This window comes from Pongo pygmaeus, chromosome 2 (genome assembly GCF_028885625.2).
Source record: "Pongo pygmaeus isolate AG05252 chromosome 2, NHGRI_mPonPyg2-v2.0_pri, whole genome shotgun sequence".
NCBI classification, from domain to species: domain Eukaryota; kingdom Metazoa; phylum Chordata; class Mammalia; order Primates; family Hominidae; genus Pongo; species Pongo pygmaeus.
The window spans coordinates 33,872,485-33,899,473 of NC_085930.1; the positions used below are offsets into that span (position 1 = coordinate 33,872,485).

At 37.8% G+C, this 26,989-nt stretch overlaps 1 protein-coding gene across 1 annotated transcript in view; it reads right to left on the bottom strand.

Annotated features, from left to right (window-relative positions):
• IMPG2 (interphotoreceptor matrix proteoglycan 2) overlaps positions 1–26,989 on the bottom strand; it is a 98,632-nt gene that overhangs the window by 57,144 nt on the left and 14,499 nt on the right. The window contains exons 3-4 of the mRNA XM_054481508.2: positions 25,273–25,439; positions 12,060–12,091 (exon numbers count right to left, since the gene is read on the bottom strand). Coding sequence (XP_054337483.1) covers positions 12,060–12,091; positions 25,273–25,439 — 199 coding nt within the window. The remainder of the gene's footprint in view (positions 1–12,059; positions 12,092–25,272; positions 25,440–26,989) is intronic.

Consider the following 26,989-nt stretch of genomic DNA (forward strand, 5'->3'; position numbering starts at 1 on the left):
TCACCTCAAATCACTGCTTCACAATATGGCCCTTATGTGATGCCTACTCTTTAGAAGGGTTTCACTTGGCCTTCATGATATTGGCCTATAAAAACTAAATGACCTAAAAGTCAGTGTGTGAGGTCCCAGAAAGAGGAAGGGGAACCTGGTTAGAGTTGCTCTATGGAGAGCAACCAGATATAAGGATCACAATGAGGCAAAGGTATGAAAGCACAACACAGCAACTAGAATAGGATGTTGGGATGAGGTAGCAGAGAAACCGGACTTCACCTGGAGTGAGTTAAATTGTCTCCGACATCAAATCAAATTTAAGCTAATTCTCTAACTAAGCAAGCACTCAGAATGGAGAAGTTTGATTACTTCAGTTGAACTAGATTTCACCTTGCTGAATTCAAAATAACATTATTTTAATAGTGATAAGTAGGAAACTCTCAGTAATTTAAATCACTTGCCTACACTCCAACTCTTAATCCCTCAACCACCCACTCTCCTTTCAAGAGACAGTAAAGAACACTTAACAACAAGAATCCTTTTACATGTTTTCATTAAGTATTCCTCCTGCAGAGATCCTTTAAAATGTCACTCACCACAGCACTGGAACACAGAGGTGTATTGAGTTTGGAAAGAGAAATACTACTAAATTTCTAAGTCAAACCACAAAGTTGAAGCTGTTCAGCTAAAATCTTTAGCTTAATACTAATAACATACAACCCCTTACTATCTCCTTTCCTCATTTCATCCAGCACATTATTCATTCTTCACCACCACTACCTAATCATGTCAATGGAATTCAGGTGGGATCATGTCAAAAGATGGTCACAGCAACATAGAACATACATTTAAAGACATTGTAAAACAAGCCAAGCACAGGTTCATATGCAGATTCCTACTCCCCTTGATCTCTTCTATACTTTGCTTTGCTCTCGAATATGTTACTATAATCACATGTGACTGCAAAAGAACTCAAAGAAAAGAGTTAAGAAACCTGAGTGCTAGTCCTAGATGTATCATTAACTTTGTATATGATTTAGGGGAATACCTTAGTTGCTCTGGGCCTCAAGAACTTAACCTTTAAAACAAGAACACCTCCATGTCTGCCTATTTCAAGAAGGTTTTGACAAAAATTAAATAAAATATTATATGCAGAAGCATCAGAAAAAGTATGAAATGCTAAACAAATATAAAACAGGGGTTAATGGGACAGTGACATATGTCATCCCAAGCAGAATAAAACATTTGCTGAAAATATATACATACAGGCCAGGCGCAGTGGCTCACGCCTGTAATCACAGCACTTTGGGAGGCCGAGGTGGGCAGATCACCTGAGGTCAGGAGTTCGAAACCAGCCTGGCCAACATGGCGAAACCCCATCTCCACTAAAAAACACACAAAAATTAGCTGGGCATGGTGGCACACGCCTGTAATCCCAGCTACTCGGGAGGCTGAGACAGGAGAATCGCTTGAACCTGGGAGGTGGAGGTTGCAGTGGGCTGAGATTGGGCCACTGCACTCCAGCCTGGGTGACAGAGCGAGACTGTTGCAAAAAAAAAAAAAAAATTATATATGTATATAGTGATCCATGATGGGTATTCTCAACTACAATTCTCAACTACAAATGTAAATTGAGACACACACAATCCCAAAGAGCAGTCCTTACACTGAGAATATCACCAGAGACCTGATAATAGACTTGGGTGATTAGGTAGAAATTCTGTTATTAATTTAACAAATATTTAGTAAGCACATATCCTAGGATAAGCCTTGCACTCGTTACTGAGGATGTAACCGTAAAACCAGATGGCAGGAGTTTAAGGAGTGCTTGGAGCTAAGTGGACATTCTTTCAAGATGTCTGGCTATAATGGAGACAAATGCGGGCTGTTTTAAAAATAGGTAACATGAGAGGGACTTCAGCATGTTTAAATACTAATGGGAAAGAGTAAAGAAGGAAGTTGGAGACTCAGGAGAAAGAGAGAAACAATGACAGGCAGAGGTTTCTGAGAGGAAAGACAGAATGTAAGGTCCTGAATACAGGCAGAAAATGTTCTTTTTAAGAGTTGGCAACTGATAGCAGGAGATGTTTAAAATAGGATATAGCAGAGTATTTGGTGCAAGACATACATTAGCAGATGTATTAGAGTTTGCATAGAGGTCTGCAATTTAAATTACAGAGAATTGTGATTGGCAGAATACTAGCCTCCCAAAGGCGGCCATATCTTAATCCCCAGAGAGGGGAATTAAGGTTGCAAGTAGAATTAAGCTTGCTAATCGGCAGATCTTAAAATAGGCAGAGTATGCTGGGTTATCCAGTAGGCTCCATGTAATCACAGGGACCCTTTCATGTGGAAAAGGGAGACAGAAGAAAGTCAGAGTGATGGAATGTGAGAGAGACTCCACTGGCCATTGCTGGCTTTGAAGATGGAAGTGGGCCATGAGCCAAGAAATGTGGGTGGTCTGTAGAAGCTAGAAAAGGCAAGAAAACAGAATCTCCCCTACAGCTTCTAAAAAGGAACACAGCCCTGCTGATACTTTGAGACCCAAAGGAGGCTTTTGAACTACAGAACTATAAGATAATCTATGTTGTTTTAAGCTGCCAAGATCAGACTAATTAGTTAAAGCAGCAGTAGAAAACTAATACAAGAAGCTCTTTACACAGATAATACAAAAATAATCTCAAAAAATTTATAAAAATAAATTTGAATAGTGGAAACAGAAGTTAATGGAGTATTGACACATGTCATCCCAAAGAGAATAAAATATTTGCTGAAAAAAATATATATTTGGCTTTGTGGTCCATGGAAATCGTGGGCAAATAAGGGTTTTAATGGATAACTGTAATACTCAATTGGAGAAAGATAGGCTGAGTAAATTCTTAGGCCACTCCTATGGTATCACTTCCAGTGTGAGCTAGCCCCATGTCACCCCCTTCAGTATCTCCCACAGTCAGCAGTCTCCACCCCACTTCAACCTCATCTGCCCTAGTTTCAGGCAGAATACGAATTTTTAAATTTTCAAAATTCACTTATATTTTAATTCATATATATTGTTATTTCTTTATATGCCTTATTTTCTAAGAATAGTGAATATCTTGTATCCTCTATTATACCTAGTACAGGCAGTGACTTATCAATAGAGATACATGATACATACAGTCAGTTCTGCTATGCTATTTATGTGTAAATTTGTTTCAACATGATTAATATATTAAGAAACAGTTGAGCATAATGCAGATTTCTCCTTTACCTATACCCAATTTCATTGTGAGAAACGCTAGATGAATAAACAAAACCATCCAGATGAAGAGAGGCCACATAGGAATACACCAAGCACTCTCACGCCCAACACTTCAGACATCTTCCAGCTACCTCAGTTCACCCATGAGTTATGAACCACACCCACCCTCATATAGTGTTACAACTTTCCATCCTTCACATAACTCTCCTTCCATCACTTTACAATAATTTATAAGCTACAATCTTTCCAGTATCCACTTTTACCAACAAATGTCAGAAATTCATCAAGGTTAAGTGACATATTTATTATGGTATTTGTGTATTTCTTAACCACATGGGACATGTAAACTGTGCCACCATTTTTATTAGGTTACTTTTTGTTTGTTTTTGAGATGGAGTCTCACTCTGTTGTTGCCCAGGCTGGAGTGCAGTGGTGCAATCTCAGCTCATTGCAACCTCCACCTCTCAGGTTCAAGCTATTCTCCTGTCTTAGCCTCCCAAGCAGTCAGGATTACAGGTGCACACCACCATGCCTGGCTAATTTTTTTTGTATTTTTGTAGAGACAGGATTTCACCATGTTGGCCAGGCTGGTCTTGAACTCCTGATCTCAAGTAATCTGCCTGCCTCAGCCTCCCAAAGTGCTGGGATTACAGGCGTTGAGCCACCACGCCAGCCACTAGGTTCCTTTTTTTAAAAAATGTATTGTTGACAAAGTTTTTGCGTATTGTGCCCCTAACTTTATTATTCCCATTGCCCCTGTAGTTTTTATTGCATGATTTTCAACAATTTTTAGGAAATAATACATCATGTTATAGTAGAACTAACTATATGATGAAGGTGTTTTGTTTTCATAGAAAGTTTCTGAATAAACCCCATAAATTTGTTTGTTCTAAGACTCTTTCCAACATGGTGCATATATACAGAGTATACAGTAGATTGCCAGAAGCCATAGAGTAGACTTGGCTCCATTTCCAAAGCTTCCATTTTGTGTGGTGTTTGAAGAAATAAATCAATTTATATAAAATGTATACATACTGATATACTACATAGCAAAATACAAAAGAGTGCATGAAGTCTTAAGAAAAGAAAAGGAAGTTTGGATTTGCAAAAACAAAACAAACAAAAAAAAACTCTGAGCTATACTGCCCATATTTTCTGCCATTGAGGACTTTGGGAGAAAAGTTAGATAAACGCTGTTCTAAGCAAATGTTAAAATCCCCTTAGCTGACAAATATATAGACTAATAAGAAAAATAAAAAATAACTCTGGCTGCTGTGTTGAAAATGTACTGTAGTTGGGAAAGGGTTAGACATGTTAAGAAGCTATTATAAGAATAAAAGATGCTGGTGGGTCATACCAGGGTGGTGGCAGTGAAGATGGTGAAAAGTGATCAGATTCGAGATATATTTTGAATCTACAGGCAACAGAATTTCTTGATGGATTGGATATGAGGTGTGGAAGAAACGGAAATATAAAGCATGATCACAAAGTTTTGGTCTGCATGACAGACACGATAAAGTTGTCACCAATAGAAATGCAGAGTTAATTGGGTTGGGGACATGGGGGAACCAGGAGTTCAGTTGTGGATGTGTTGAGTTTGAAATGTCTACTTGACATTCACATAGAGATGTCATCATAAATATGAGTTGTCTTCCATCTTCTCAGTTTATAGATAAAAAACATTGCATCGGATTGTTTGAGTCATTTATCCAAAATCAAAGTAGCCAGGTAGAGGCAAAAAGAAAAGGTCTCTTGATGCCCAGTCCAGTGCTATTCTTAGTAAACCTTCCCAGAGAGTAGAGAACTTTCCAGTAAAAGAGACTCATTGTTTTAATGAATCAAATGAATCAATATTTTTATTGGTAAACAAATTCTAATATTCAATTCAAGAAACTAAATCAAGATCTATTTATCAATATGAACAACAACAAAAAAAACAAAATCATTTGAATGGCAAAAGGAGAATGCATAAATATCCTTAGTAGGCATTAAACAAACAAATTCATGTATATTTAGGACAGACTCAAAATCTGTGCCTAGGAGTTTCTAAAAGAAGTGATATTCCTTGTCCTAGCTGTGCACACAGGATTTCAGTGCACTTCCAATGCCATCTGTTTACTGTAGTTACCATCATCTCCTGCAGCACAAGTCTGAGAGGGCCAGAGTCAGAGTAGGCTTAATATTTGTCTCTATGTCTGAGATATTTCATAATTTAACCTTTTTTTAAAGAAACAAAACTGTAAAAAAAAGAACCATTACTGAATTCTTGCTTTCTAATAAACCACAACCATCAAATTAGTTAACTTTCCTTTTGCTGACATTGCTAGAATGTCCCAGAGACTGTTAACTAATTTGATAGTTCCATTTTTCTGTCACTTAATGACTGGAATTGTAAACAACTCATTAAGTTTTGTGAACTCAGAGAATTTCATCCTGTAAAAATTTCATAGGGTAATTGTGACAATTAAATGTAAAAAATCTTGTTAAAATGTAAAGCTCTATATGTCTATAAGTGCAGATGTGTAAGGGATGATGGTAGGGTTGGGGATATGTCATCTCATAGGAGGTCAGGGAGTATCACCACTATCCCTCTACTGGTCCATCTTTGCCTGAAGAGTACTCCCAGTGTGCACCAAAAGGATAACGCTGCACTAGGCCACATCCCTGACAGAAAGACACACAGGGATCAGTACATTCTGCCCCTACTCTCACTGAATGTGCTACAGACACAGAAAGACGTAGACTTCCTGCTCTTCTAGGAATCCTATTCTTGATCATTTGATGCTTTCCTAAAGCCTGAGAAACAGGTATTTTTATATAAAGTGAAACAACCAAGATTTAGCACAAGTTGTTGATAAGACAAACACTAAAATTTCAATATCTCTCCTGTCTACAGCTCTGTCTCTCTCATATACTGCCTCATTGCATGGACTCACAGCCAGGCCACATGGTACGTACTCAATATGCTGACAACTGATGGTCTGAGAAACATTATCATGGAGAAGTCTGTCTAATATAAAGTAGTTACTTTCTAAATCTTTATTCATTTGAAGTTAGCTCCTTTGAATTTCAGCAGATACAATTTTGAAATTGGTACAAATATCTATACAAAAGTTCATCATATCATTTTTAATTTTTAATTTTTATAAATTTTGGTAGATTTAGGGGGTACAAGTGCCATTTTGTAACATGGATACACGGTGTAGTGATGAAGTCTGGGCTTTTAGTATGTAAATTATAGAAACCAATTAAATACTTTTTTTCATTCTTCATGTTTGTCTTTCCCATTCACACACATATATGCACAACAAAGAAAACTGATTTTTTAATCTCTGAATGATGAAAAATAGTCTAATAATTTAAATACATATGCATTATAGCATAGGGGTTGAATACTGGCTTTGTGACCTTGGACAAGTCCCTTAAACTCTCTATGCCATGATTTCCTTCTCTTTAAGAGAAGGATAATATTAATATCTACCTCATTATATTATTTAGAGGATTAAGTAAATTAATACAAGTAATAAAGTACCTAGAACAATGTCTGGCCTATAACTAATACATTAGTATTAGCTAATATTTTTAATTTTATTACAATGACTCTAATTAGGTGATTATTGACTATGGTTATTCTAAAACATTTAAAAGGGCAAACATCATTATCCATTCTTGTGAGTAAGAAGCTTTTCACAATATTCTAAGTAACTGCTGATATGTTAGTATTTTTAGTTATTAGGCCCAGATTTAGAGTGAAATGGCATGCTTCAATATCCAATCCAGAAAAATAAATTATGGTCTACCTCTTACAGTGGTCTACCATGAAGCCTACCAGCCTAATTCTATGACAAGATAATGAAGAAAAAGTCTCATCTCTCTTCCCCTTGGCATCTTTATGATGTTTTAACATTCAAGTACATATCAGTACTTTGAATGCTTGGAAATTATACTGCCTCAACATTTGTAGATATATGTACTCACACTATATGTGCCTTGCATTACCAGTCTAGCTTCTGATGGCATGTGCTGCATTATAGGCTAGTTCTTATGATGAAAAACTTTCTCTTCACATGGGCAGAATCATTCTGTCTTCTTTGTAAAAATTCCCCTTGGGAGTTGGGATGGTGAAGGAGAGAATGAAGTTGTTTGTTTCCAGCTGATGCACAGAAAGATGGGACAGTTTGAATCAGCAGGCAGGAGAACCCAAGGAAACGAATGAGATGATCAATTTGGGGCAGCTCCAGAGAAAACCCATTCTGCTTTAGCCAATTAACAGACTTTCATTCATTTCCCCTCCTTCTCTAATCACCTCCTAGTAGTTGTGAATGAGGTGCACTGTGATCAGGTATTTATTAGTTGATACATTATGCAAGAAATAAATCTCTTAGCAGGAAAAAAGCACAGATCTACATTTTTCCTCTTTGAATGATGAAATCCAGTAAGGTCTGAAGTTAGGTTTTCAAGAATATTGTGTTACTGTCAGGGTATAGTAACACAGAATCTATTGGAACAAAATGTACTTAGCTTGTAACCATGATTAATTAATATGGAAACAGAGCCTTTGCAAAATTTACAGTGTGGCAACCTTGGCCACACCCAAAGCTGAATCAATCAAAACAGTCTCATGCTCATGGATTGGAAGAATCAATGTCATTAAAATGGCCATACTGCCCAAAGCAATTTACAGATTCAATGCTATTCCTATCAAACTAGCAATGTCATTCTTCACAGAATTAGAAAAAGCTACTTTAAAATTCATGTGGAACCATAAAAGAGCCTGAATAGCCAAAGTATCCTAAGCAAAAAGAACAAAGCCAGAGGCATCACACTATCCAACTTCCAACTACACTATAAGGCTACAGTAACCAAAACAGAATGGTACTGGTACAAAAACAGACAAATAGACCAATGGAACAGGATAGAAAACTCAGAAATAAAGCTTCACATCTACAACCATCTGATCTTCAACAAGTCTGACAAAAATGAACAATGGGGAAAGGACTCCCCATTCAATAAATGCTGCTGGGATAACTGGCTAGCCATATGTGGAATTTAAAAAACTGGAACCCTACCTTTTATCATATACCAAAATTAACTAAAAATTGATTAAATATTTAAATGTAAGACCTCAAACTATAAAAATTCTAGAAGAAAACTTAGAAAATATCTTTTTCAACGTTGGCCTTGGCAAAGAATTTATGGCCAAGCCCCCAAAAGCAATTGCAACAAAAACAAAAATTGACAAGTGGGACTTCATTAAACTAAAGAGCTTTTGCACAGCAAAATAAACTATCAACATACTAAACAGACAACCTACAGGATGGGAGAAAATATTCACAAACTAGGCATCTGACAAAGTTCTAATATCCAGAATCTATAGAGAATTTAAACAATTTAACCAGCAAAAAGCAAATAATCCCATTAAAAAGTAGGCAAAGGAACAGACACTTCTCAAAAGAAGACATACATGAGGTCAATATATGAAAAAATGCTCAGCATCAGTAACACTCAGGGAAATGCAAATCAAAACTACAATGAAATACCATCTCACACCAGTCAGAATGGCTACTAAAAAGTCAGAAAATAACAGATGTTGATGAGGTTGCAGAGAAAAAGAAATGCTTATATACTATTAGTAGGAATGTAAATTAGTTCAGCCACTGTGAAAGCAGTTTGGAGATTTCTCAAAGAACTTAAAACAGAGCTACCATTCAAACCAGCAATTCCATATCATTATATCAAAAAGCCACATGCACTCATATGTTCATCATTAGCTATTCATAATAGCAAAAACATGGAATCAGTCGAGGTGCCCATCAATGGTGGATTGGATAAAGAAAATATGGTACATATATACCATGGAATGCTATGCAGCGAGGAAAAAGAATGAACTCATGTCCTTTGCAGCAACTTGGATGGAATTGGAGGCCATAATCCTAAGTGAATTAATGTAGGAACAGAAAGCCAAATACTGCATGTTCTCACTTATAAGTGAGAGGTAAACATTGAGCATATATGGATATAAACATAGGAACAATAGATACTGTGGATTACTAGAGGGCAGGTGGGTGTTGGTTGAAAAACCACATATTGGGTACTATGCTCACTATTTGAGTCCAATATACCCATGTAACAATCCTACACATGTATCCTTTATATCTAAAATAGAAGCTAAATTTTTTAAGTCATCCTTTTGAATTGATTTCTCCTCCTTCTCTGTATGTATGGGTGTGTGTGCACATATGCTACACTACGAACACAAGTATGTTTTGATATTGGTCTGATTGGTTAAACAAAGTCAACCAAAGCAATATAAACTGTACATATTAAGATTATACTACATATACGCTTGGTGCTAGTTAATGGAGAGCTTACAACAAATCCTAAAACACAGTTCATTTCCTCAAGAATGTTACCTGTTAGGGTTACAAAAATGAGTAAGATACTTTTTTTATTCATTCGTCAGGATCCTACAGAAACCTGCTAAAGGCTACATCGTAGGTTTTTCAAGAAGAGTCAGGCTTTAGGTATTTTGTGCAATTACTGATTTTATTCATATTTTGGATTCCTGTAAGGGTATTACTAACTTAGGTTTTTGGTTGCTGTTATTGTAATAATTAAGTGAGGTGACATATTTTACACAGTAAAAGGCAGTATTAATAGAGGTTAAAAATCAGATGCTTAAGAATCAAATGAGCTGGATTACCTTGAGTTATTTAAACTCTAATACTGTTTCTTCATCTATCAAATAAAGATAGTAAAAGTACATAATTCAGAGGGCTAAACTCAGAGGATTAAATAAATTAATACATGTAAAATATCTAGTATACTGTAAGCAATCAATAAATGTTAAAATGCTATTACATGTTTGATAATGTTAGTCAGGCAATAAATATGGAAACATAATGGCTCAAGGGTACTCTAAAAAACTATGGCTGAACCATAGAGTTTGAGAAGGAAACTGAGACAGATGAGGCTGGGCACAGGCCTAACGGTGAAGAGCCTTGCAGGTCATGTTAATTTTGATCTTAAAAGCAATGAGGAACTATTAAATTGTCTTACAGAGGAGAGGCACATGATCAAATTTATTCTTTTGAAGATTTCTGGCCAGGGTGGAGAGGAGGGCTCAGAGGGAAGTAGAGAGACCTCTTGGCAAGCCTTTGTACCAGGAAATAAGTGTTGATTACATGAATTAGTATAGGGACTGTGGGGTCAGAGAGAAATGGATGGAATCGAGATAATTAGAAAATAGGAGAAAAGAAGGAAGGGAGAAAGCAAGAGAAAAGAATATGGGCAACTAGATGGATGATAATGCCATTCATTCACTGATGAGAGGAACGTAGAAAGAAACAGATTTGTGAGGAAATGATTGATATAGCTTCGGGCACAATGAACTTAAAGAGAGCTTAGAGAAGTTAATCGAGCCAATAGACTGTGAAAGTTGGATGAGGCGACCTCTAAGGTTCCTTCTAGTTCTATCATTACAACTATAGATTTACAGATCCACTGTCTGTTGCAATGGCAATCACAAGGAATCTCTGAGCTCTCTCTGTGGTGAAGAAACCACACCCGACCAGGCATAGTGGCTCACGCCTGCAATCAATCCCAACATTTTGGGAGGCTGAGGCGGACCAATTGCTTGAGCCCAGGAGATCAAAACTAGCCTGGGCAACATAGCAAAACCCTGTTTCTACAAAAAAAATACAAAAAAGTTAGTTGGGCATGATGGTGTGTGCCTGTAGTCCCAACTACTTGGGAGGCAGAAGTGGAGGATTACTTAAGCCTGGGAGCGCGAGGCTGCAGTGAGCTGTGATCATGCCACTGCACTCCAGCCTGGGTGACAGAGCAAGACCCTGTCTCTAAATAAATAAATGTAAAAAATAAAACAGAGTAAACCACACCCAAGAGACCACATGGCCCCATATTTAAGTAAATGCTCAATCCCACACCCTGGTATAGACTCAGTGCCATTGGCTGTTTGAGTAGGACCACACAGAGTCCCACTTCTTTCCTATTCACTTGTGTTTGATTTGAAACCTGATATACCCCACTACCACCCACATATATTTTCCATTTATGGTTTTGCCCTGACTCTGATACCCAGGTTGGATCTCTGAACACTGACTCACCTACTTGGTTTTTTCAATCTGTCCTTTCCTCTAATTTGAGGCAAAATTCTGGACTATGATCTGGATTGCATGCTCTAGTGGTACCTTCCTATATAACTACCCACATGCTGTTATAATTTAGAAGCTCTGAGGATGAATAGAATTGGAAAGCTTTAGCCCCTATAGGCTCAAAATCCCTTACCTTCTGTGATCTTCTTTGTACTAATACTTCCCAGAAGCCAGAAACGACCTTAGCTCTAAGCCCAGGTGAACAGTCAAGAATCATAATAGGTTATGCTATTCCTATGTTTCAAGAACATAATCATCAATAGTCAATAAATTGATCCATAGCACCACCCATCATTTAATAAACTATCCTCCACTGTGGTGCACCATTTCAGAACAATTTCATCATTAGCCTTTAAACCTCAACAACAATAGGTCACTCCATATAAACCATAAATCTGTTTTCTTATCTAAGAGAGGAGCAAGTTTGCCTCATAATAAGTTCAGACAGCAAATGCGCAGAGTGGCTGTGGTCATGGTCTGGAAAGAAAGGTGGCTTGGGAATGAGGGAAAATATTTGGGACTTATCCACAGGCCTGGTCACTGCAAACTGGCAAGAAAATAGAAAGGCACCATTAAATTTGGGGTGAGTCTTGAATTAGGCTATGATATATCTGTGTTGCCAAACATGAATTTTGGGAAAAAGAGACACTCACCTGCTTACAGTTTCCTTTGCATAAGTCAGTTTCTAAGGAAAACAAAGATATAAAAATGAGTTAACAACAGTTATTAAGGAGTAAATAAAACTTATTGCACAGAGACCACTACTGCCCTACCATGGTAGAATCTATGTTACTATTCTCTATGGTTAGACAAGTGATTAAAACAGGCAATAATGATACCAAGTTTGTTTTGTGACTATAGCAACACCCTGACATTCAGTCTCTGCTTATATGCACAGAAGTTCCTATGTTCTTTCTTAATGGGCTCAAATAACAGATTTGATCTGCCAATCATTTTATAAAGGTATAAAAGTTACAGATTTGCAGAGTTTTACATAAACCTGCCATGGACTTAGAATCAAATAGTTTTTTATCTAATGTATTTATAGTAATTCTCATCCTAGAACAATGTAAACATGTGGATGAAATAATTGATAAGTTTGTTTCTACAGAATTCAGACAAAAAAGACATATCATATCAATAATGGGATTATTCCCCAGGGGCATTCTAAAGCAAATTGCCTGCAAGTTTCCCCTAAATTAGGATTGTTATTTTGAGATCAATATGATAGAAGGAATAGTGACTTGGAATCAGGAGACCTAGTTTCAAGTTCCAGTTTCCCCTCCTTAGCTATATAGGAAAATCCCCAAATCTCTCTGGTGCCAGGCCTCAATTTCCTCATCAGTAAAACAAAGAGACTGTTACTCTAAATACCTCTCATTGCATTTAGAAATGACTCACTGCTCTTCTTGCTCTACAGACTCTCCCAGAATAATCTCAGCCACTCTCATGGTTTCGATTACAGGCATACCTCTGATATATTACAGGTTTGGTTCCAGACCAAATAAAAGCTCAATAAAGCAAATATCCCAATAAAGCAAGTCACATATTTTTTGGTTTCCTAGTGTACATAAAAGTTATGCTTACATTATTCTGTGGCCTATTAAAAGTGCAATAACATCACATCTAAAAAATGTATATACCTTAATTTTAAAATACTTTATTGGTAAAAAATGCAAACAATCCTCTGAGCCTTCAGCAAGTCATCATCTTTCTGCTTCTGGAGGGTCTTGCCTCCAAGTTGATGGCTGCTGACTAATCAGAATGATGGCTGCTGATGATTGAGGTAACTGGCAATTTCATAAAAATAAGACAACAATGAATTTGGCCCCATCAATTGATTTTTTCTTTCACGAAAGATTTCCCTGTGATATATAATGCAGTTGATAACATTTTATCTAAAAGTTCTCTTAAAATTGGAGTCAGTCCTCTCAAATCCTGTCACTTCTTTATCAACTGAGTTTATCTAATAGTCTAAATCCTTTATTGTCATTTCAATACTGTTCACAGCATCTTTACCAGAAGTAGATTCCATCTGAAGGAACAACTTTCTTTGCTCATTCATAAGAAGAAATTTCTCATTCATTCAAGTATTATTATGAAATTGTAGCAATTTAGTCTCTTCTTCAGGCTGTACTTCTACATCTAGTTCTCTTGCTATTTCCACCACATCTGCAGTTACTTCCTCTACTGAAGTCTTGAACCTCTCGAAGTCATCCATGAGAGTCGGAATCAATGTCTTCCAAATCCCTATTAATGTTGGTATTTTTATCTCACCTATTGAGTCATGAATGTTGTGAGTGCCATCTAGATGGTAAATCCTTTGCTGAAGATTTTCAGTTCACTTTGCCTAGATCCATCAAAGAAATCACTATCTATGGCAGCTGTATGAAAAGTATTTCTAAAATCACAACACTGAAAAGTTGAAATTACTCCTTACTCCATGGGCTGCAGAATAAATATTGTATTGGCAGGCACGAAAACAACATTAATCTCCTTGTACATCCCCATCAGAGCTCTTGGGTGGCTATGTGCATTGCCCATAAGCAGTGATACTTGAGAAAAAAAAAATTTCTGAGCAGTAGGTTTCAAAGGTGGGCTTAAAAGATTCAGTAAACCATACTGTAAACAGATGTGGTGCCATTAGGCTTTTTTGTTCCATTTATAGAGCATAAGTAGAGCAGATTTAGCATATTTCTTAAGGGCCCTAGGATTTTTGGCATGGTAAATAAGAATTGCCTTCTAATTTAAGCCACTAACTGCATTATCCCATAACAAGAAATTCAGTCTGTCCTTCATTGAAGCCAGGTATTGACTTCTCTCTAGCTATCGAAGTTCTAGATGGCATCTTTGTCCAATAGAAGGCTGCTTCATCTACATTAAAAGTCTGTTGTTCCATGTAGCCACCTTCATAAATTATCTTAGCTAGATCTTCTAGACAACTTGCTACAGCTTCTGCATCAGCACTTGCTTATGTTATAAAGATAGCTTCTTTTCTTAACTACATAAACCAGCCTCTGCTATCTTCCAACTATTCTTCTGAAGCTTCCTCACCTCTCTCAGCCTTCATAGAATTGAAAAGAGTGAGGCCTTGCTCTGGATCTGGCTTTGGTTAAGGGAATGTTATGGCTGGTTTGATCTTCCACTCCAACCACTAAAACTTTCTCCATATCAGCAAGAAGGCTGTTTTGCTTACTTATCACTCATATGCTCACTGAAATAGCACTTTTAATTTATTTTTATTTATTTATTTATTTATTTTTACTTTAAGTTCCGGGATACAAGTGTAGAATGTGTAGGTTTGTTACGTAGGTATACATGTGCCATGGTGGTTTGCTGCACCTATCAACCCATCATCTAGGTTTCAAGCCCCACATGCATTAGCTATTTGTCCTAATGCTCTCCCTCCCCTTGGCCCCCACCCCCCGACTAGCCCTGGTTTATGTTGTTCCCCTTCCTTTGTCCATGTGTTCTCACTGTTCAACTCCCTTATCAATGAGAACATGCAGTGTTTGGTTTTCTGTTCCTGGGTTAGGATGCTGAGGATGATGGCTTCCAGCTTCATTCATGTCTCTGCAAAGGACATGATCTCATTCCTTTTCATGGCTGCATAGTATTCCATGGTGTATATGTACCACATTTTCTTTATCCAGTCTCTCATTGATGGGCATTTGGATTGGTTCCATGTCTTTGCTATTGTAAATAGTGCTGCAATAAACATACATGTGCATGTATCTTTATAGCAGAATGATTTATATTCATTTGGGTATATATCCAATAATGGGATTGCTGGGTCAAATGGTATTTCTGGTTCTAGACCCTTGAGGAATCACCACACTGTGTTCCACAATAGTTGAACTAATTTTCATTCCCACCAGCAGTGTAAAAGCATTCCTATTTCTCAACAGCCTCGCCAGAATCAATTGTTTCTTGACTTCTTAATAATCGCCATTCTGACTGGTGTGAGATGGTATGTCATTTTGGTTTTGATTTGCTTTTCTCAAATGACCGGTATTGATGAGCTTTTTTTCATATGTTTGTTGGCTGCATAAATGTCTTCTTTTCAGAAATGCTGTTTTATCCTATGCCCACTTTTTGATGGGTTTTTTTTCTTGTAAATTTAAGTTCCTTGTAGATTCTAGATATTAGAACTTTGTCAGATGGGTAGATTGCAAAATTTTCTCCCATTCTGTAGGTTGCCTGTACACTCTAATGAGAGTTTCTTTTGCTGTGTGGAAGTTTTTTAGTTTAATTAGATCTCATTTGTCAATTTTGGCTTTTGTTGCTATTGCTTTTAGCATTTTCGTCATGAAGTCTTTGCCCATGCCTACGTCCTGAATGGTATTGCCTAGGTTTTCTTCTAGGGTTTTTATGATTTTGGGTGTTACATTTAAGTCTTTAATCTATCTTGAGTTAATTTTCGTATAAGGTGTAAGGAAGGGGTCCAATTTCAGTTTTCTGCATATGGCTAACCAGTTTGCCCAGCACCATTTATTAAATAGGGAATTCTTTCCCCAGCTTGTTTTTGTCAGGTTTGTCAAAGATCAGATGGTTGTAGATGTGTGGTGCTATCTCTGAGGTCTCTGTTCTGTTCCATTGGTCTATATGTCTGTTTTGGCACCAGTACCATGCTGTTTTGGTTACTGTAGCCTTGTAGTCTAGTTTGAAGTCAGGTAGCATGATGCTTCCAGCTTTGTTGTTTTTGCTTAAGATTGTCTTAGCTATACAGGCCCTTTTTAAGTAGTTTTTTTCTAATTCTGTGAAGAATGTCAATGGTAGTTTGATGGGAATAGCATTGAGTCTATAAATTACTGTGGGCAGTATGGCCATTTTCATGATATTGTATCTTCCTATTCATGCGGATGGAATGTTTTTTCATTTGTTTGTGTCCTCTCTTATTTCCTTGAGCAGTGAGTGGTTTGTAGTTCTCCTTGAAGAGGTTCTTCGCATACCTTGTTAGCTGTATTCCTAGGTATTTTATTCTTTTTGTAGCAATTGTGAATGGGAGTTCATTCGTGATTTGGCTCTCCGCTTGTCTATAATTGGTGTATAGGAATGCTTGTGTATTTTGCACATTGATTTTGTATCCTGAGACTTTGCTGAAGTTGCTTATCAGCTTAAGGAGTTTTGGGGCTGAGACAACGGGGTTTTCTAAATATAGAACCATGTTGTCTGCAATCAGAGTCAATTTGACTTCCTCTCTTCCTACTTGAATACCATTTATTTATTTCTCTTGCCTGATTGCCCTGGCCAGAAATTCCAATAATATGTTGAATAGGAATAGTGAAAGAAGGCATCCTTGTCTTGTGCCAGTTTTCAAAGGGAATGTTTCCAGCTTTTGCCCATTCAGTATGATATTGGGTGTGGGTTTTTGTCATAAATAGCTCTTATTATTTTGAGATATGTTCCATCAACACCTAGTTTGTTGAGTTTTTAGCATGAAGGGCCAATGAATTTTGTCGAAGGCCTTTCTGCATCTATTGAGATGATCATGTGGTTTTTGTCATTGGTTCTGTTTATGTGATGGATTACGTTTATTGATTTGCCTATGTTAAAGCAGCCTTGAATCCCAGGGATGAAGCCAACTTGATCGTGCTAGATAAGCTTTTTGATGTACTGCTGGATTGGGTTTGCCAGTATTTTATTGAGGGTTTTTGCATCAATGTTCATCAGGGATATTGGCCTAAAGTTTTCTTTTTTTGTTGTGTCTCTTCCAGGTTTTGGTAGTAGGATGATGCTGGCCTCATATAATGGGTTAGGGAGGAGTCCTTCCTTTTCAATTGTTTGCAATAGTTTCAGAAGGAATGGTACCAGCTCCTCTTTGTATCTCTGGTAGAATTCGGCTGTGAATCCATCTGGTCCCAGGCTTTTTTTTTGGTTGGTAGACTATTAATTACTGCCTCAATTTCAGAACCTGTTATTGGTCTATTCAGGGATTCTGAATCCATTCAGGACTTCTTCTTGATTTAGTCTTGGGAGGGTGTATGTGTCCAGGAATTTATCCATGTCTTCTAGATTTTCTAGTTTATTTGCATAGAGGTGTTTATAGTATTCTCTGACGGCAGTTTTGTTGTTGTTGTTGTTGTTTTTGAGACAGAGTCTCACTCTGTGGCCCAGGCTGGAGTGCAGTGGCACAATCTCGGCTCACTGCAAGCTCCGCCTCCCAGGTTCATGCCACTCTCCTGCCTCAGACTCCCAAGTAGCTGGGACTACAGGCACCAGCCACGATGCCTGGCTAATTTTTTGTATTTTAGTAGAGACAGGGTTTCACCGTGTTAGCCAGGATGATCTCGATCTCCTGACCTCGTGATCTGCCCGCCTCAGCCTCCCAAAGTGCTGGGATTACAGGCGTGAGCCACTATGTCCGGCCGGCAGTTTTTAATTCTGTGGGATCAGTGGTGATGTCCCCTTTATCATTATTTATTGTGTCTATTTGAGTCTTCTCTCTTTTCTTCTTTATTAGGATAGCTAGCAGTCAATCTATTTTGTTAATTTTTTCAGAAAACCAGCTCCTGGATTCATTGATTTTTTTTTTTTTTTTTTTGGAGGATTTTTCGTGTCTCTGTCTCCTTGAATTCTGCTCTGATCTTAGTTGTTTCTTGTGTTCTGCTAGCTTTTGATTAGTTTCCACTTGCCTGTCTGGCTCTTTAATTGTGATGTTAGCATGTCAATTTTAGATCTTTCCTGCTTTCTTTTGTGGGCATTTAGTGCTATAAATTTCCCTCTTAACACTGCTTTAGCTGTGTCCCAGAGATTCTGGTATGTTGTGTCTTTGTTCTCATTGGTTTCAAATAACTTCTTGATTTCTGCCTTAATTTCATTATTTACCCAGGAGTCATTCAGGAGCAGGTTGTTCAATTTCCATGTAACTGTGTGGTTTTGAGTGAGTTTCTTAATCCTCAGTTCTAATAGGATTACACTGTGATCTGTGAGACTATTTGTTATGATTTCAGTTCTTTCACATTTGTTGAGGAGTGTTTTACTTCCAGTTATGTGGTCAATTTTAGAATAAGTGCCATGTGGCACTGAGAAGAATGTGTATTCTATTGATTTGGGGTGGAGAGTTCCGTAGATGACTATTAGGTCCACTTGATCCTGAGCTGAGTTCAAGTCCTGAATATCCTTGTTAATTTTCTGTCTTATTGATCTGTCTAATATGACAGTGGAGTGTTAAAGTCTCCCACTATTATTGTGTGGGAATCTAAGTCTCTTTGTAGGCATCTAAGAACTTGTTTTATGAATCTGAGTGCTCCTATATTGGGTGCATATATATTTAGGATAGTTAGCTCTTCTTTTTGAATTGGTCTCTTTACTATTATTTAATGCCCTTCTTTGTCTTTTTTTATCTTTGTTGGTTTAAAGTCTGTTTTTTCAGAGACTAGGATTGCAACCCCTGCTTTTTTTCTTTTCTTTCCATTTGCTTGGTAAATTTTCCATCCCTTTATTTTGAGCCTATGTGTGTCTTTGCATGTCAGATGGGTCTCCTGAATACAGGACACCAGTGAGTCTTGACTCTTTATCCAATTTGCCTGTCTGTGTCTTTTAATTAGGGCATTTAGCCCATTTACACTAAAGGTTAATATTGTTATGTGTAAATTTGATTATGTCATCATGATGCTAGTTGGTTATTTTTGCACACTAGTTGATGCAGTTTCTTCATAGTGTCATTGGTCTTTATATTTTGGTGTGTTTCTGCAGTGGCTGGTACCAGTTTTTCCTTTCCATATTCTGTGCTTCCTTCAGGAGCTCTTGCAAGTCAGGCCTGATGGTGATGAAATCTCTCAGCATTTGCTTGTCTGGAAAGGATTTTATTTCTCCTTCACTTATGAAGCTTAGTCTGGCTGAACATGAAATTCTGGATTGAAAATTCTTTTATTTAAGAATGTTGAATATTGGCCCCCACTCTCTTCTGGCTTGTAGGGTTTCTGCTGAGAGGTCCACTGTTAGTATGATGTGGCTCCCCTCTGTTGGCAACCCTGCCTTTCTCTCTGGCTGCCTCTAACATTTTTTTCTTCTTTTCAACCTTAGAGAATCTGATGATTATGTGTCTTGGGGTTGATCTTCTCATGCAGTGTCTTAGAGTGTTCTCTGTATTTCCTGAATTTGCGTGTTGGCTTGTCTTGCTAGGTTGGGGAAGTTCTCCTGAATAATATCCTGAAGTATGTTTTGCAACTTGGTTCCTTTCTCCAAGTCTTTTTCAGGTACTCCACTCATCATAGGTTTGGTTTTTTTTACATAGTCCCATATTTCTCAGAGGTTCCGTTTGTTCCTTTTCATTCTTTTTTTCTAATCTTGTCTGCATGCCTTATTTCAGCAAAATAGTCTTCAAACTCTAATATCCACTTGGTCGATTCAGCTACTGATTCTTGTGTATTTTCCATGAAGTTCTCATGCTGTGTTTTTGAGCTCCATCAGGTCATTTACATTCCTCTCTCAACTTGTTATTCTAGTTAGCAGCTCCTGTAACCTTTTATCAAGGTTCTTAGCTTGTTTGTATTGGGTTAGAACATGCTCCTTTAGCTCAGCAGTGTTTGTTATTACCCACCTTCTGAAGTCTACTTCTGTCAATTCATCCATCTTATCCTCCATCCAGTTCTTCACCCTTGCTAGAGAGGCACTGCAATCATTTGGAGGAGAAGAGGCACTCTGGCCTTTTGGGTTTTCAACCTTTTTTTGTTGATTCTTTCTCATCTTTCTAAGTTTATCTAGTATCAATCCTTGAGGCTGCTGACCCTTGGATTGGGTTTTTGTAGGGAATTTTTTGTTGTTGATGTTGTTGTTGTTTTCTGTTTATTTGTTTTTCTTGCAATGGTCAGGTCCCTCTTCTGTAGGGCTGCTGCAGTTTGCTAGGGGTTCGCTGTTCAGGCCCTACTCATCTGGTTCACTCCCATGCCTGGAGATGTCACTCAAGGAGGCTGGAGAACAGCAAAGATGAGTGCCTGCTCCTTCCTCTGTGATCTCTGACCTCAAGGGGCACCAACCTGATGCCAGTAGAAATGCTATTGTATAGGGTGTCTGACAACCCCTGTTGGAGGGTCTCACCCAGTTGGGTGGCATAGGGAACCGGACACACTTAACAAAGCACTTTGTCCCTTGGTGGAGGGGGTGTGCTTCACTGTGGGGAAACCCATTCATCTGGGTTGCCTAGATTCCTCAGCACTACCAGGAGGGAAGATTAAATCTACCCGTCTGCAGAGACTGTGGCCACCCCTCCCCCTAGAGGTTCAGGCCCAGGAAGATTAGAGTCTGTCCTTAAGCCCCTGGATGGAATTGTTGGAGTTCCTGCAGGGAGGCCCCACCCAGTGAGCAGGGACGTGTCAAGGTCCGGCCGGAAGAGGTGCTCTGTCCGCAGTCTGCCACAGCCAGTCTGTTGGGCTGTGGGGTATACCTCTTGGGACCAAGCCATCCAGCCTCCCTGGCTCCAGCAGGGGAAAGACATGGCCTGGAGCTATAGAGATGGCTGCCACCCTTCCCCCGCCCTGGGAGCTTAGTGTGTTAGGCAGCTATCAGTCCCAGTGTCGGCTGTAGCCCCTCCTGCAAGGAGCTCAAAGGGCTTAGACAGCAGGCAGCCAGCAGCCACAGCGGTGATGCTGGTTGCCCCTCCCGTGGGGAGCTCCACAGGCTTAAGCAGATTCTAGCTTAGTGGCTGTTGAAAATCTGCTTGGTTCTGTGGTTGGGACCCTAGGCCCTGGTGGTGTGGGCTCCCAAGTGAGATCTTCTGATCCGCGGGTTGCACAGTTCCATGGAAAAATCACGTTTTCCCAGGCTGGGTAGCAGGCTCACTCACTGCCTCCCTTGGCTGGGGGCTGCGGCACCACACTGCACTTCCTTCCTCTCCGTGGGTCACGCCAGTCACCTAGTCAGTTCTGATGACAAAACCTGGATACCTTGGCTGCCAGTGCAGGATTCACATGCTGTTATGGTTCTTTTAGATGGGAGCCACAGATTGCCACTGCTTCTAGTTGGCCATCTTGGCCCCGCCCCCCACTTTTAATTTCTTTCAAGAACTTTTCCTTTGTGTTCACAACTTAGCTAACTATTTGGTGCAAGAGACCTAGCTTAAGGCCTATCTCAGCTTTTGACATACTTTACTCACTATGCTTAATCATTTCTAGCTTTTGATTTAAAGTGAGAGACATGCTATTCTTCTTTTCACTTGAACACTTACAAGCCATTGTCGGGTTATTAACTGGCCTAATCTCAATAGTGCTGTAACTCAGGGAATAGGGAGGCCTGAGGAGACGGCCTGAGGCCTGAGAGACCAAGGAAAAGTCAGTCAGTGGAGTTGTTGAAACACAAACAACATTTATCAATTAAACTTGTCGTCTTACATGGATATTGTTCATGGCACTCCAAAACAATTACAATAGTGATTGTAATTGTAATAATCAAAGATCACTGATCACAGATCACATAAAAGATAAAGAAAATAATTTTTTTAAGTTTCAAATATTTTGAGAATTACCCAAATGTGAGACAGAGACACAAAGTGAGCACATGCTGTTGGAAAAATGGTACTAACAGACTTGCTTGAAACAGGGTTGTCATAAACCTTTGATTTGTAAAAAATGCAGTATCTGTGAAGCACAATAAAGGGCAGCACAATAAAACGAGGTATGCCAGCACTAAGTCCAAAATGGTGATTCCTACAGCAACATTGGCATCCCAGACCCCTATCCTTGGCTTCATACCTGAATATCAAGCAATTCACATTTCACACAGGTGGTTCAAATGAACACATCAAAAGTTGACCCAGCCATCCCATTACTGGGTATATACCCAAAGGACTATAAATCATGCTGCTATAAAGACACATGCACACGTATGTTTATTGCGGCACTATTCACAATAGCAAACACTTGGAACCAATCCAAATGTCCAACAATGATAGACTGGATTAAGAAAATGTGGCACATATACACCATGGAATACTATGCAGCCATAAAAAATGATGAGTTCATGTCCTTTGTAGAGACATGGATGAAACTGGAAATCATCCTTCTCAGTAAACTATCGCAAGAACAAAAAACCAAACACCGCGTATTCTCACTCATAGGTGGGAATTGAACAATGAGAACACATGGACACAGGAAGGGGAACATCACACTCTGGGGACTGTTGTGGGGTGGGGGGAGGGGGGAGGGATAGCATTAGGAGATATACCTAATGCTAAATGACGAGTTAATGGGTACAGCACACCAGCATGGCACATGTGTACATATGTAACTAACCTGCACATTGTGCACATGTACCCTAAAACTTAAAGTATAATAATAATAAAATAAAAATAAAAAAGTGAACTCATTCTCCCTGCCACATCTACAAAGCTGCTTCTTTGTCCTCATTAGTGGTCTTAGTTACCCAGGCTAGAAACTGGAAGGCTTCCTGGGCCATTCCTTCACCCTGTCTCGACCCATCAGAGTCCTACTAATTTTGTTCCCATTTACATCTCTCAAGTTTCCTTTGTCTATCTCATGGTCTGGTTGGTATCTTTATCCTCTTTGGCCTGGAGTACTGACGCAACATCCTAACTTGTCTCTCTGCTCCAGTTTTATTTCCTATAATCCATCCTATGCTATGTAGAAACCACAACGACCTTTTTGAAATTCAAAAGTGCCAAATCAGCTCCTGCAACTTACCTACCTACAACCCTTCAATGGTTTCCTATGATCTACAGAGTTAAATCCAAGCTTGTTCAGTTATCCATTTTTTTAGTCTGATCTCCTGTCATTCCTAGTCTACCTCTTTGGTACACTGGCCCAGGTCATTCCCTACAACCACTTGGCTCATGCTGTCCTTTCTGCCTAGAATGTTTATCCCCAGCTCTTCTTCATTTAAGTAACTTGTACTTATCATTTACAACTCTATCCAGGCAACACATCATTCCCTTCATCTGCTTTTTCTATTAAATAATTATTGGAAGTATATTTTCTATGCCTTCAAATATAAATTTACTAAAAGTTCCACTTGTAAGAGATACATTCCAAAGGTAACATCAGAAGATTCTGTTCTTCTGGTAATACTAACCCATCATATATATTTGCTACACTAATGGCTGATCCTATATTGTGGACATAATTAAGATAGGCAATGCAATTAGAAATATAAGTATGTATATGTGTGTGCATGTCTATATATTTTCCATTAAATAGCTATCCCATGTTAACCACTGCAATTTGTAAAATTGGTAATGATTGAGAAAGGAGGCCCAATGGTGTGAAGGGAAAAGACATCAATTTTGGAAAAGAGAACTGGGTTTGGATTTAAGCTCCATCATATCTGGTTTTATGTTACAGAATAAAGAATTTAATAATTCTATGTCCTTATCTGTAAAATGGGAACATTACCACCTCCTTATAAGGTTGTTGTTATAACATCTAATAATTTATTGATGAGTTTGATACATGACATGGTACATGGTAGATATTGAATAAATAGTAGCTATTAACATAGTTATTAATACTGAGCAGTTAAAAATGTGGCAGGCAAAAAACACATGCAATACCTTTGATCAAAATGTGAGGTGCCATGATTAAAAGTTGCGTTCATTTTAAAACACACAAAACCCTGCACAGCTTCAAAACATTTATACCCTCGCAAAATTTGTCTGTGGTCCACCCATGTTTATCAAACCATCCTTCTCTCCCCAACATCCCCCATTTAATAAGATCATTCCTCTCTTGGACTAAATGTTAAAAGAATATAATTCTTCTACTATAAATAAAATTTAAAAATAGAATAGGGTAATATATTTTATTACCTTTACGATATACTAATCTGATTTGATTATACACAAAATAGCTCAGTGTTATTCAGTCAATAATTATTTCCTCAGTCTCTGTAAGGTATGTAATACTTAGAACCAGTACTTAAAATAATCTTCATAAAGTTTATAAATTGTATAAAAAAATACAATGTGGTTATTGCTTATATACTCATTTAAACAAACATCTATTGCATATTTACTACCTTACGGGAATGCAAAAATGAACAAACAATGACATAATCCTTGCCTTTTGACTCATAGTCTAGAAGAGGAATTAGTCACATATACAAGTAATCATCATAAAATATAAAAAGTACAGTATTAAAAATGAATAAAGAATTGTGGGAACTCAAAGAATAATGGTAGCTAAATCTTCTAGGCTGAGGGTTGGTTCCTTGCAAGGGAAGTTACATATGAGGACATAGAGGAACTGAATAGATGGACAGGGAGATATACGGAATAACAAACAGCATGAACAATTTGCCACGTATGTCTGGACAGTTTCACTTTCTTGTCATGAATACATATGTGCTACACGAAAAGGGAAAAGTGGCAGGTAATTTGTCTTTATGCATGTTTATTTATCCTTTGCTAAGAGTAAAACAATGTCTAAAACAAGGAAAACAAGTGAGCACACTCATTATTAGAATCATACCTATGCCTCACTAAACATTTATTCAAATGAACTATGTCCTCTATCTTAATTAGAGTTATTGCTATTCACTCTGAGTTGATAACATGTAAAACTTTGGCAAAAACGTTTGACTCTCACAGATTTATATTCTTAACCTAAACCTTTGCTGAATATTATTTCCAAATATTTACATCTATAAACAAGGCTGAGGCTCTTGTCTGAGTTAATAATGTCTTCTTTTTCTTTTTGTGGACAGAATAACATGAAAATATTAATAATGTATATTATAGAGGCCAGAGCTAGGAATAAAAGACTAGGCCACACCCTAGGACAGCTTACTCGAATAGCCCAATTCAACAAAAGAGTAATACAGGCATTTGCCACTTGCTTTTGCTTCCTTTAGGCCTTAGCTGTGTAAACGCTCCTACAATAGTCCAGGAATTCCTTCCTTTGTTGTGACACTTACCTTCATGATTAAGCTTCTATGTTCCACAGATTCACTAAAATTTGTGCCCATTTCAAATATACTTGTGACTCCATCCTCACACAAATTCATCCAGTAATGATATTCCTCACGCCCAGGAAGTCGATCCCAAAAAGTCCTGAAGGCTTCCCAGACAGCTTCCTGACACACTAGAAAATAGAGAGGTGTTTTTTCACAAAAAGCTAACATGCTCTGGGGTTCTTACAATGATCATAGACTGATTCATACAGATTCCTTGAGACACTCAAGTGTCCTTTCTGGAGGGACATAGGAATGATTCTCAGTAAAAGGCCTTCTGTATGTATGTCCAGTTTAAACTTTTCATTTCTGAAGAGAATTTATATTTCCCATTCCTTTCTCTTACAAAGAGAATTGATTCATCTCTTCATGAGCTGGAGTGTCTCTCCCATCTCTTAAAAAAAAAATCCATGTTTATACTTTACAAAAGTGGAGCTGATATTGAGTATACTGTATTTAATCCAATGTTTTCCTAAGGGACACTGTGATTTTCAGTTTCCTTAATGTTCGCAGATGTTCTCCTAAAGTCATAACTTCAAAAACCAGCTTCTTTGCTTTTCAGGATCACTGGGGAAGGAGACACTGACATTTATAAATGGCCTGGAGTTTTTGGCTAAATGCAGTGACATAACTGCATTGCATCTACTTGCTCAAAAAGTCATCACATATTTCTGATAAAAAAAAAAAACAGGAGTATTCAAACTTTTCCTCAAAGCTTACAGGAAGCAGAAAATACTACATAAAATCAAGTAGAAGATAGCCACCTGAAATTATCACTCTCAAACTACATTTCATATCTGAGAACAGAAAATAATAGTCTTTTTATACATAAAAACTTATGTCCACACAAAAACCTGCACACAAGTATTTAAAGTCACTTTATTCATAATTGCCAAAACTTGGGGGTGATGAAGATGTCCTTCAATAGGTGAAAGGATGAACAAACTATGATATATCTAAAATATTATTCAATGATAAACAGAAACGAACTTTCAAGCCATAAAAGACATGGAGAAAACTTTAATGCACATTGCTAAGTAGAGGAAGTCAATCTGAAATGACTGCGTACTGGTGATTCCAATATCATTCTGGAAAAGGCAAAACTATAGAGACAGTAAAAAGATCAGTGGTTTCCAGTGGTTGAGGGAGACAGGGATGAATAGGAGGAGCATAGCAGATTTTTAGGGCAGTGAGAGTACTCCATATGATACTATAATGGAGGATACATATCATTATACATTTGTCCAAACCCATAGAATGTACAACACAAAGAGTGAACCCTAATGTTAACTATGAACTTCAGTTAATAATAATGTGGCAATATTGGCACATAAATTGTAACACATATGCCACAATATTATAAAATGTTAATAATTGGGAAAAGTGGTGGGGGAGTTGAGGGAATATATGGTAACTCTCTAAACACGCTGCTCAATTTTTCTGTAAACTTAAACTGCTCTAAGAAATATAGCCTATTAAATTAAGAAAAATATATATATATACACACACATATATACATATACATGAACTCTGAAATGATATTCAGGAGAAATATATTGCTGTATTAAAATAAAAACTAATCAATTTATTTGCTAAGTTATTCCAAAGCATCAAATCTGAAAGGCTGCTAAATAGTATCTCTGTGCATTTTGTATAGTACTGAATGTACTGCTGTTCTGTA